This window comes from Empidonax traillii, unplaced genomic scaffold (genome assembly GCF_003031625.1).
Source record: "Empidonax traillii isolate 1590-97213 ecotype Southwest subspecies unplaced genomic scaffold, ASM303162v1 scaffold201:size1909950, whole genome shotgun sequence".
Classification (NCBI taxonomy): Eukaryota; Metazoa; Chordata; class Aves; order Passeriformes; family Tyrannidae; genus Empidonax; species Empidonax traillii.
Window position 1 is genome coordinate 630479 of NW_020955394.1, and position 13075 is coordinate 643553.

General features: G+C 41.2%; 1 protein-coding gene across 1 annotated transcript; it reads right to left on the reverse strand.

Moving 5' to 3' along the window:
• Positions 1-6990: 6990 nt before the first annotated feature.
• On the reverse strand, positions 6991-12755 carry MESD (mesoderm development LRP chaperone). The gene is made up of 3 exons (XM_027887005.1): positions 12521-12755; positions 8106-8338; positions 6991-7371 (listed from the first exon to the last, which is right to left on the reverse strand). The coding sequence occupies exons 1-3, from the start codon at positions 12722-12724 to the stop codon at positions 7107-7109; spliced, it is 702 nt and encodes a 233-aa protein (XP_027742806.1). The 5' UTR covers positions 12725-12755; the 3' UTR covers positions 6991-7106.
• Positions 12756-13075: the final 320 nt, after the last annotated feature.

Genomic DNA, 13075 nt, shown 5'->3' on the forward strand with positions numbered 1-13075 from the left:
GTGTAGGGATGCTCCTTCCGCTGCTTCACAGAGCTTTGATTCTTCCAAATCTGCTGGACCATAAGAAACATTTTACCATGTCCCCAAAGCCCTTTTTACGCAACCCCTGCAGACCTTCAGACCAGCCAGTGCATCACCCCCACCAGAAGCTGAAGCCACTGTGATGTGTCCAGGCTTTTTCCACCCCAAAGGACATCCCAGCAGCTGTCCCAGAGGCTGTTCCATCACCTCACTTTCTTTCTGACCAAAGGATGAGGGAGGGATGTGTAAAAACCACTACTGCAGCTACACCCTTTCTTCCTCTTGCGTGGCTTCTTCACAAAACACACCTCCAGAAGCTCCTCCCTGTGATCATCCCTAGGCCATGGAGATGAACCTAAGACATACACTCACTGTATAACCTTAAAAACAAAACCCAAGGGAGACCTCCATCACTTCTGCAAACACAATGATTTCCAGTTTCTGAGTGTAAGTCTCAGATGGAGTATCTCAACAGTCAGGAAAGGCACTAGCACATGGAAAGGGGCCTTTGATAAGGGAGCAGTGACAGGACTCAAAAGGAAATTGCTCTGGAGGAAGCCACTTAAAAATAACTATTTCTCCTCCTTTGCCAAAGGGTGTGAGATCAAATGAAATTCCCAGTAGCACCATAACCTCACCTCCTCTCCTATTGTTAGTGTTGAATGAGTAGTACAGGACAATGTTTCTTAAAGCACAGATACCTCACCTGAAACCCAAGGGTCTGTCAGTTGATAGCAACATCCCAGGAAATAAGTGCAGCCGATTTGACTTTTATTTCTGCTTTTCCGTAGTCCAGCTCTAGTATTCAACTGGTACCTCTACAGCATTTGGATGTCTCTTGAGCGTGGTCTGCTCTGTGACAAATCTAAAGTTAATTTCCTCATCCCAGAAAGCGAAACTGTCCTGGCTTATCACTACTACTGGAAATAACAATGTAGCTGAAATATATTTCAGGCCTCTCTGGGGTTATCTGAGAACTCAGCAATATGGCTTAAATGGTGATGCTATGTGGGAACAGGGGTTGGGAGGATCAGTGATAAGTTGTTAAGTTACACAGCTTATTAGTTCACAACAAACCACCTGGCACCCACATCAATGCAAAGAAAGTTGGGTTTTTCAAAATCTCCTGCCCAACTGCTGCCTTAAATGCCAAAGCACTTGCATGTTTGGGCTTCCATTAATCTCTCTGGCAACTCTATCCTGTTATAACTGCAATTATTTAAAGTCCACACAGTTATTAACATGTTTTACAGCACCTGAAATTCAACCACAGGGTGTGGCTGTGGTTACAGTTGACAGGATGAACAATAAAATACTCATACAAAAGTACTGTGTAATTTAAGACATGCACTATTTTGGATACTTATGAAATATCAGTTTAGATGAGGGGATGAAAACTGACTATTTTTATTTTTGGCAAAAGAAGATGAATGAAGTAAAGTTGCACTGAGGACAAGTTAAAAAAACCAAAACCCAACCAAATATACAGGATGGCCTGTGGGCATGGATCTGGGAAACAGTAAGTAATTAATTATCACATAAATACACATACTAAACCTTTATTTCTTCATTGACTCATCATGTGCTCAACCACACTATTTTTTTTTTCAATATACCCTTGCAATACAATTGTTCCTGTATAATTCAGTCTTCCTCATCACAAAGAAAACTTTACATAACTTTCAGCAAGATCCAGGTCACTTCATGGTGCTGTTCAATCCTTGCCCCTTGCAAGCAAATTCCAGGGCCTTGTTCTTTTCAGCAAACACAGAGCTCTGTCGACATGTAACTCTGCTGACAATGAAGGCACCTAAACTGATTTAAATATTAATGATTTAATGAGTGCTCAGTGCTCTGGTCAGTGCTTCCCACAGAATTAGTGAGCATGGCACCAATGCAGAAGTCCAGCCTTTGTTCAGACACACTAATAATTACCTTTAAAAGCAGCAGATGCTATAGGCAGTAAAGATGCACCCATAGTTTTTTTTGGAAGTACCACTAAATTACTTAAGGGAAAAAAAAAGAGGTTTTGGTTATAAATCTCATGAATTGGATCATTTTAGTCCCTATTCTGTAAAAAATGAGTGTCTCTTCTGTTCAGCTGAAACAGAGCAGAGACACTGTAATTGTGGGCTAAGAAAGAAAAAAGTTTCTGAGAAGTGTCAGAAATCAACACATTCCTTCCCCATTTTATTCCATGTCCAGGCCAAGGATGTTACAATAGGATTACTGTCACAGCCCGAGCAGGCACTGAGCCACCTGAATATTGAGAACTCTGGTACATCACCTCTCTGCTGCTCTTCCAGAGCTCCTTTAACTGTCCCATTTCTTCCTCCCAAAATACCAATACCTACGTAATAATAATAATAGAATAATATATATAGACACATTTTTTAAAAAAATCATAATTACAATAATTACTGTTAATCTGAATGCTGGTCAACAAATCTGGCTTTCATATTACAGAAACAATGATGTAATGCCACTGATAACTCAGGCAACACCAGTGTCGACAGTGAAAACACATGACATGGGAAAGAAGCAAAGCATTTACCAGCTGTCCTTGGCTAAAGACTGGCACACTGTGTCATGCTTGATTGCAATGCTACATCAGCTTTTTAAATGTTAATCAAAACCTGCACTGCACAGAGCTCTGACCCTTTACACCACTCGACTTCTCTACTGGAGGAGAAAAGATACCATCGTCCAAAAATCCAAGTGGAGTGTTTTTCCTCCTTGAATGCAAGCAGCTCTAGCCTTCCTGGCAATTTGATATTTTACCTGAATTCAGTGGGGTTTTTTTCCTGTTAAAATGTCACAGTATGAAAGATAGAAAATACTGATTTGCAAAAATAGTTCATTTTATCCCAGAGTAAGAATTACGACATACAAGTGTATCAGCAGACCTAGTAGAATGTCAATAATCTTAGTAATGAGAAACATGAGAGTACCAATGAAATAGGCATTTTAAAAACGGGGCCTCCAGGTATTCAGGCACAGGTTCTTTGAATTTCTATAAATGTCTAGTGCAATTAAAAAAAAAAAAACAACCTCTGGAAGAAGCAAATGGTACTACTCCTTGATTAGAAAAGGAAATGAGCCACAGATAAAGACTGAAAATAATCTCCAAGCCTTACCATAAACCCCTCGAGAACAGAAGCCAAGTATCAAACAAAAGTAGGTTGTTCTGTATCTTAACAAAATGGTGTATTAATTTATGATTTCCTTTTCAGGAGAAAATTGAAAGAGTTCAGGAACAGTGACAGGAATATAGAGTCTCCTGGAAGTCAAGATTGGCCTGATTGTTCAGAGAAATGCTTTGACCACTCTAAAAAGATCAGAAATCCTGTCCCAAGTGTCGTAACAAGCTTAAAGATAGAATTTTAGAAATTAGGAGATCACTCTGTAATAAGAAGTACAGTAACAAAGCTAAAGGCAAACTATGAGAAGCTGAAAGGGAAGTGGGAATCATAAACTTCCCTGCTGGCAAGTGATGTGTATAAAGAGACAGGAGGTGCAGGAGACAGAGAAAAGGCTGGCAACAGGCAGGGCATTGCAGGGAACATCACTGCACCATCACAGATAAATCTTAGCAATGTTGTAAAAACAGCACTTGCAAGTCCTGTCCTTTTTAAATGGTTACAGACACTGCTTACATCTCCTAATAGGATCTAGTAGTTGGTGGACTTGATCTTAAAGATCTTAACTAACCTAAATGATTCTACAATTTGTTATAAATTCAGTTGCCAGCATTCATTCACTCACTGCACCCTGTATTTCTCCTGGGTCTTCTGGGCCCTGGTCCTGGCAATGTAAATGTCAAATTCCCTACTTGCTGATGAAGTTAAACTCTCAAAAACAGCGGATGCACCTGTACTCTTGAAGGTCAGAATGTAAATTGATTTTTTTTTTTTAGTAAAACAGATAATGCTAATATATACTGTGTGCCTTATCTTAAAAAAAGCCACCACAAAACACCACAAATCTCCCCCCCAACAACAACAAGAAAAGCCAGAATATTTTCTCCAGTATTTATTACATAAAAAGGTGATTGTCCATTGGAAATTCTTCACAAAGTGCAACTGCATCTTGTGTAGTATCACTGACAAACTGTTGGGTGTTTTTCTGAGAAGGACAGCTGTGTTAAAAATATAGCAGTAACTTAGAAAAGTTAGTTATGGCACTAAACAGACAAACCAATAAGCTGGGGGGAGAAAGGCAGCAGATGTTTAGCTGTCATGAAAACAGGTGGTTTTCCATGTACCTCTGCACAGAACTGAAATAAAAAGGAAATAGTAAGAGCTACAATTACCACCCTACCTGTTGAAATTAGTTCTAAAGGAGGTATCTGAATGCCCTGTATGTAGAGCCAAAAAAATATGTTATTGAAAGCCTGATAAGACTCCAATGAAGAATCCACCTTCTGAGGTACTTATAGAATGTTGGTGACCTTAAGTAACTTTTTGAAAATATTTGTTTTTATATATACATATATTTATGTGCGTGATAGTGTTTGGGCTTCTTAAATCATTACCAAATAACATTTGCTTATGTAACACTGTACCAGGACAAGTGCAAGGGTCTCAAAGACTTTGCCAGTTTTAAAAGGCAATCTAAGTGGTTTTGGAGTAATGAACTCTGATACCAGAGAAAGACTGGCTGGTAAAGCAGTTCCTGCCACAGTGCCACATTATACTTAACAGTGTATTGCAGTATTTGTTGAGTGTAAAGCATGAAAAAGGGAGAAGAAAAATGGAAGACAAAAAAAGCTACTTGAAGGCAGCATTTTGTATTTTATATCAAAAAGCAACTGCCAAGTTATTATACCTATTAAAAACCTAAAACCAAAAAACAAACAAACAAAACAAACAAACCCAAACACTTTGAAATTTTAATAAGCTATGTGGCACAAGATGTACCTGCATTTGGCATAGGCAACTTAGTGACCCAGAAACAACCAAACAAAAAAACCTGGTCAAGTGCCTGGTTGAATTTTGACAAAGCTCCTTTTAACTACAAAGGGAAAACCCAACCCACTGTAAATGTAGATTTATAAATCACTAAAGTATCTATTCTCAAAAGCTGGGCTATAGCTATAGTGCAGTAATTGTTTCTCAAACATTCGCAAACCCAATTTGTCAAAAACAAAAAAACCCCAAACATGTTTATGTTTCATAACATGAGAACTACAAAACCTGCATTTTCAGTGTTTCTGATCAAAATCTGAGTTGTCATCTCTATACTATAGATCAAGTTGTTAAAAAAAAAAAAATATTAATATTTCATTTTTATAGTTTTATCTCACCTTGGTTCTTCTCTTGAAATGAGACGCAATACTGTTTAAAAAGGGTGGTGCAAACCCATAATATGTGACTAAATCATAAATTAGTTATGAACAAGAAATGGACTGCACACCTCTCCTACCCAAATGTCTACTGAGACTCTTCTCAACTCTGCTACACATCTGGATTAATAGCAGAACATAAAAAGTAAGAGTTAATCCTGAAGAAACACATGATTTTAATTTTTCCATTCAAACAGGCACAGACCTGTTTAATGAAGTGCAGCTGGAAAGGTTTCTTTAATCCTAAATTCACACAACTATAATTAAAATTAAATAAAACGGGTCACCCAGAACCTTCATCAGCATCATTTAGTCCTTACATACAGAAAGCAAAAATGAGCTAGTCTGCCCCTGGAATACCTAACCCAACGCAGAGTTATTTAAAACGTTATACTACTCCGTGAAACAATAAGTTTAGTGATATCTTTTATTTTAGAACAAACACAATTTCGTACTTTTGATACTGAAGTATTCCACAAGGTCAACCATTATGGTTCAAGTAGGACCTTTTATCCAAAACACTTGGATTTTAGCACCTTAAATAAAGAGTTAAAGTAACATCTTACTAGCATTGAATGAAGACAGTTAATACTGTGCTCATCCTCTGAAAATGATGTGGACCGTACTACTCGGTGCATTTAGTCCCTAACAAAGAGTAAGGCAGAAGGGAAACAATTCCAAGCAATGCATTTGACTGAATACATTCTGAATTAACATAACCTTCCCAATTATATAAAGTATTTGCTCCCATACATCAAACTTCATAGTATACAAATCAGGTGGTCATTCACAATCAACCACATCAGTCAGGACTTTGTATCCAAAAAAACAACCACCAAACCCAAATCTGGTTATTAAGCATCAATAAGTGATATGTCTAACTGAAAGTTTAACTCTGTATTGTGACCAGTGCTTTTTCAAATATTTAAACAAACCGTTAAATCAAAATAAACCCAATTTGAAACTTCAGAGTTAAAGCTATTTCTTCTTTCTCACCATCTGGATAAGGGGGCACACGTAACATTTGCTTCCACAGGCACAGTTCTGAATGCCCCGAATTTGGCTTTTCCTTTCACCCCAACACTGCTTACGCAGGTGCTGTAATTCAATTAACTTACGAAGGACACGGAATCTCCTTTCTGCATGGATTTGGAGTGCACTTCCAAGGATTTCTTGGGACAGAACAGGTTAAATTTATTCCAAATAAACAGGCAGTCTAACCAGACATGTCCTAAACCCTGTAATTTCAGACATCTTTGGCCACTATAACACTGTTCTTTGCAACTCTGGACAGTTTTGCACCAGCTGAGTCTGTCAAATTCGCTTCCAAGAGAATCCTTTCGTGCTGCACTTGGCTGTCTGACAGCAGCTGCGAATCAATAACCAACCTGCACATCATGATGAACATCACTGTATTCTGAGACCATAATTCTTCTTTTTCACTTAAATATTAAATTTGATGTTACACACAAAGATTTGTATGTTAATTTTAAACAACAACAAAAGCATAAAAAAATTACAAAAACTAAAGTAGTCAATTGGTGGTATGAAGTGTCACCTTTCCTGTAACTAAACAAATGGCCAACAGTAAGGAGTAAACTGGTGAATTTAAAAAAAAAAAAAAAAATTAAACCTCAGTAGTCTCTGCTTCCTCCCCTCCACCCCCCAATAAACCAAGGACTCATAAGGAGATTCCCTTCAAGAAGCAGCAGAGCAGGGTTCAGTCTGGGAAACGCGTCCGTCATAGCTCTTCTCTCTGTTTGGTCGCCCGGTTGTCCTCTTTAATGCTATCAGATTTCTTCTCTGCATCTTTTTTCTTCTTTGCTTTTTCAGGTTTTGTTTTGTTTTTCCCTTTCTCATTTTCATCTGCTCCTTTGCCAGGATAAACCTGACCTTCCAGAGTGACATCTGCACACCTTTCTTGGTTTATCAGGAAGTCTTTGATCTCCCAGGCGTAGCCACCATCACGGAGCATAAAGATGGCCCGATTGGAGCCAACAATAAACCTAGAGGAAAGATTCAGATCTTTTTCAGGTAACTCTGTGCTTTTCAAATACTAAAGCTTTCACTTACTTCAGAAAACCTCCACAACTGAGGCACACATTGAAGAGCAAGATGCTGGCCTTGTTGTTGCCTGGGGATGGGGACAAGAGAACAATCTTCTAGGATGTTTAAGAACGAACTGCATTAGTTTATAAATAAGGAGGCAAGAATATGAAGAAAACTTAAGAACTAATTTGGCACTATGTAAAATCTACTAATGAGCATTAAATTTGCTTTATACACTTTCTGCAACCCTTCTCAGCCTCAACACAAGAGCACAACATTTTCCCATTTCAAAATGATCCCCTCTGTCTGAGAGAAAAAAAAGTCACATTTTTTAGCCAGGGGAACAAAAAGCCTTTTGTGGTGACAAGTCTTCCCAGTGTGATGTTTTCCACTATGTACATAAAGGCAAACTACTGCAGCTAAAATTGATAAATAGCTGAAAAGTAATGAGATAAAAAGAATCCAGGCTATATATGCACACACCATGTGTAAGCACTGAAAAGATTTGTGCCCCACACCAGAAGTTTTGTAGCGTGACTTGAAACAAACTGGAATATAAACTGATATAGAAACTAAGAAACAGTAATGGATTATGGAGGTAGGGAATGACACAGGATGAACAGGTTTTCAGGAAGAAAGAAACAAGGGTTCTGCAAAGGCAGGAACTTTATTCTTGTGAATCACGGTTTACCTCTGCACATCGTAGTTGGCATTGAAAAGGCCACCTTGCCACAAGCTGGTAATTTCTTCCGTCTCCTTTTCTGTGGGATTTCCCGACACCGTGACAAACATCATCAAAGTCTTCCCCTTTTTGGTCAGCTTCAGGATGCTTTCAGGCTTGCCTGGATCAATTTTTGAGAAATCTATTGGTGCTGGAGGCCTCTTGTGTTCAGGGAGATCTCCCTCTTCGATGTCATCATCCTTCTGTTTTGAAAAGGACAAGGAGGCTTTTAATTAAATTGTTCCACAAGGATGTTCTTTTTTTTTTTTTTTTTTTAATTTCTCTTTGTTTACAGAATAACTCTTCTTTGACAAAATATTTTTTAGTCTAATTATGGAGATTTTGGAACAAAAAGAAACTGACTTCTTTTTCAGGAACTTCACCAGGAATGCTCTTTCCATTTATAACCCTCCCCTCAAAATGATACACATTTTTGTATTGACAGGTAGAATTTCATTTTACCATGTACTGAGAAATATTTCAGCCTCAAGGCTGATTCAATACAATTCCACCTAGGAAATTCATTAAATAACACTTCTTCAGAGTTTCACAAAAAATGTATTAAGTATATGAGATGAAATAAGAAAGTCACAATAAAAAAACCCTCGTACACACATAAATAAAAAAATCACTCATCTGCATTTTGCTTTCAGAGGTCAAAACTCACCTCTGGGAATTGTGCAATTGCTTGAGAATTTAATTTTCCTTTCTTTGTTTCTTTAAACAAATAAAACCCCACGAATTCAGATTTTCAATGTTCATACCATAGGAAGACTTTTATTAAAGGTTTCATGACTTTCCTAATGCACAGATGCAGCTCAGTCTGACAACATAATCACCAAGAATAAATCACTCTTACGAAAAAGAAAAGAAACCCCTCTTGATGACTCTGCTAAGGCTGACATGCATTTAAATATTTAGAAAGGCACAATTCAAACTGCTGCCCCTTGAAACAGCTCACAACAGAGAGGAATGGATATACTGACAACTTACATTAAGCCAGAATCTGATTTCTTAGAGACAGTGTTTGTATCATAGAATTAAAAAGCAAAAAATAGAACAGAAAAATCCAGAAGTTTTACACTGGCATCCACCCAAGTACTATTAAATAAGCAGGAATTAAGGCAGATATTTTAGGTGTTGTCATGACTTCAAATACACGACTCTGTTAGGAACATGAACTGTAGCAATATCTAAAGATATCCCCTTCAGAGGCCTCAAAGGTCAGGAGCCAAGCTTGATTTTTAGGACTTGGTATGCATTACCCTCACATCTCCGCACAAGCATGTACAAAATCCAACATCATCCTCCTACAACACCCACGGAGCATCCCATAGCCTTTAAAGGTTAAAGTTTCACCTTTTCACCTAAAGTTTCACAAGTGACTTATGTTCCTTCCCCATCTCCATTCCATGGAGTTTGCTGTCTTTCTGACAAGAGTGCCTGAAGTTTAGGTACCACCAAACAAAACTTGCAGCCTTAGATTTTATCCTTTCTTTTCTTACTAAATATCTGTTTCATTTTTGCAAATCTGAAACGCCCTAAAGCAGTTCACATGCCTTTGAAATTTCCATATTAAGTGAACTGGGAGGAAAGGAGAGCCCCAGGAAAGTCCCACTGCCCTCAGTAAGAAGGAACATTACTTATCTGGGAGGAAGCTGGAAAATGCTGAGATTGGTAAAGTACACTAAAAATACAAAATCTTACGTGATTGAATGAAAAACGTTCTTCAGAATTAAAAGGAAATTGATATTTAAAATAGTCTGGTTTGGCTAGTGCAAAGCCAGCTTATTTCAGTTTGGAAAGGGAAAGGCAGAAAAAAATGTTTCCAAATACTCCTTATGCAATACAGAAACTGACTTCAGATTTAGTGACAACACAACCTACTAACATATACCACCTATTTTTCCCTGAACTATTCAACTAAATGTTCCTAAAGCTGTACTGTTACAGTTTGGATGGAATTATTATCAGAAGCTGTCAAAAGCTCCCTTACATGAAAATTCTTTTCTTTATCTTGTACAAACTATATCATGCAGTTTTGTGTTTACAAAGTAAAAACCTGGAAGTGTAAGCTTTTCCTTTGAAAAGTCTAGCACACTCATTCACTTAAACACTAGCATGAGGTTGCAGAGGGAAAGCATTACAGACACAGTAATAACTACATGTGCCTTCCCCTCAGCTCCCATTCTCCCACACTTCTCATAAATGTCCTGGATTTTTATATTTAAAAACATTGGCAACATATGTCACTTAATTCCTCCACCTATTCAATGATCTTAGCTCAAAGTCAAGCCTGAGAAACCCTGAGCTTATAACAACAATGAACTATTTAAAGCACATGACCTTTCAGTAAGAGGGAGACCTCCGGACCAGATTCTCAGTTCTGTTTCCAGCTCCCCAGCACTCAAAGCTTCTGGAGAGTCCCTTTCCATGAGGGAAATCCCTCAATGCCTTCCTTCAAGCTCTAGTTGTGCAACTGAGCTGCTGAAGCGCCTCTGCCTCTTTTCCCTGTTCCCTGTGCTCGTTTTCCACTAGATCACTCTCCTGGATCACCAGGCAGTCATGCACATGGTGCAAGGGGCAGCACAAGAGGCAGCACAGAGAGGTGGCTGCTCCTGCTGGGAAGGCTGCTGGAGACACAGCCTCAGCCTCACCAGGTTCATGGCCAAACCCAGGGGTGTTAAAGCCACAATCCTCCAATTGGTTTCAGGCTAATTGCCTGGGAAATAAAAAATATTAGAAGTCATCTCACTCTACTAGATTGATTCTGTACAGTCCCATGCCCTGTGCCCCTCAACTCCTGAGCGTAATTCCTGCTCTTATCCAAATCCACAATGGCCTCTTTGTTTCTCATCCCACTCCATCAAGTGTACTCATGCCCTTTTTTCTCCTCTGTCCTCCAGCCACCACCCCCTCAAGTCTTTCATGCTCCCTGTGCATCCTGACTCCCACCAGGCAAAATGCCATGCATCTGACCATCCCGGAGACCAAACAGCCCTTAATTGTTGAGTCCTGCCTCAGTAATAACTCTTCTTCTGGGGCTCTGCTGTGTCTCTCCTCAGTGGCAGCAACAGCCTCAGCAGCAACTCCACTCTGCCACATGTGCACACAGTGTGGCCACAAGCATTTGTGCAGCACGTGGTGACCTGGATCAGAGACCTGCTCCAGCTGAGGAGGAAAAACCCTCAACAGCCTCCTGACCTTCGTGCCACAGGGCGGAGACAGATCAGTCAATCAATCTCACAACAGCATTAACCTAATCCCTTTCATCCAAGGCATCTCATTAAAACTCAAGAGATGCTCATCTTGTAAGATTTTTTCCTACAATGCCAAATTTGGTTGAAGTTGGGCAATATTATTATTTAAGCCCTGATTTTTTAGCAGCTGGGTCTTTGGCTGATGCCAGTAACAGAAAGGCAAAATTTAAGTTTTTTTCTGATTTTATTTCAAATTTTAATTCAATTTTCTAAGAAGCTCCCTTCCTAAAGGCAGATACACAGTAACAGTCCACGGGATGAACAAGTCCCCAACCTTCAAACTAGGACCAAGGCAAGCATCCTTACTTCTCACAGAAATTACTTTATCCATATTTCACATTCAAAACCTACTTCTCCACCTTGACTTACAGCTGTAACTGGTGTTACTAGAAACAAAAGTTTTCACTCTATTATTTCCTTCAGATTCTGTGCAAGATATTCCATGGGAAATCCTCAAGGGAAAGAGAAATTGACAATGATGAGTGCTCTGGCATTTAGCAGAAGATGATGGAAGGCAAAATAGTGAAAGGAACTGAACAGTAGTATGACAACCACATGGAGAAGAGAATGATGGGAAACCGCCAAAGAAAGTTAAGGCAGTGGGATGATGGGGGATGAAGGAGGGCGAAGAGAGCTGGAATGAGAAGCCTTTACTATGATAAGCGATAAGAAAAGCAACACAAACCAATACCACTACATATCTAATCACGTAAACGTGAAATGAATATTCCTCCTGGTTTCCATAACTCGATCACAAAATTAATAACCCCAAAAAAAGCCTGATTTTTAAGCCAGACCAGGATGCTGGCGTGCACCGAGCGCCAGGAAGGCGGGACAGGGCGGCAGGGCAGGCTGAGCGCAGCTCCCCCAGGAGCCGCCTCTGTGGCCGCTCGTTCGGACTTTGCAACCCCCCCACACGGACCCAGAAGCTCTGAGGGATCAAACCCCCACCTGCCACCCTGCACTGGGATCGGGGATCCCCCCTCCCGGTCACCACCAGGCCCGGGGCCGCCATCCCCCGCACGGGCAGCGCGGCCGCTCCACCGCGGAGCTGCCCCGGCCCCGCTCCCTGGCAGCCGCGGGGCTCCCGCCGCCGGTCCCGGCCCCTCCCGGCCCCTCCCGCACCTCCCACTGCTCCAGCAGCCGGGCCATGTCCGCATCGTTGTAGTCCCGAATGTCCTTCTTCTTGGGCGGCCCCGCCCGCCGCTTCCCCTCGGGCTCGCCGGCCGCGGCCGCCGCGCTCACACACAGCGCCAGGGCCAGCAGCGCCCAGCCCGCGGCCGCCGCCATCTTCTGCCGCTGTCGGGAAGGCGGCCCCGGCCGCCTCATGGGCGGGGGCAGCGCGGCCGGGCCGGGAGGAGGAGCGGGGAAGGCGGCGGAGCGGGGCGGGCACGGCCGGGACAGGGGCAGGGGCTCGGGATGGAGGAGGGAGCGGCCGCCTCACAGCAAAGGCGACTCCCCGGTGCCGAGGGGGACAGGGGGCACTCCCCGCCGCCTGCCCCGGGTGCCGCTGTCCCGGCACAACGCGCCGCTCCCGGCGGTGCCGCCCCCGGGCGGAGCGAACGCTGGGCATTGTCGGGTTAAAACGAGTAAAGAGATGATGGCCCCGCTCCTGGGATCTAGGCTAGTGATGGTTTCTTTTTGCCTTTTTTTTTTTTTTTTTTTTTTTTTTTTTTTTTT

Excerpts from the sequence above, each read along its gene's own strand:
- MESD (XM_027887005.1), bottom strand. The coding sequence starts at position 12,724 with ATGAGGCGGCCGGGGCCGCCTTCCCGACAGCGGCAGAAGATGGCGGCG. Across the intron at positions 8,339-12,520 it reads GGCTGCTGGAGCAGTGGGAG|AAGGATGATGACATCGAAGA; the intron begins GTGCGGGAGGGG and ends TTTTCAAAACAG. Across the intron at positions 7,372-8,105 it reads GCCAACTACGATGTGCAGAG|GTTTATTGTTGGCTCCAATC; the intron begins GTAAACCGTGAT and ends TCTTTCCTCTAG.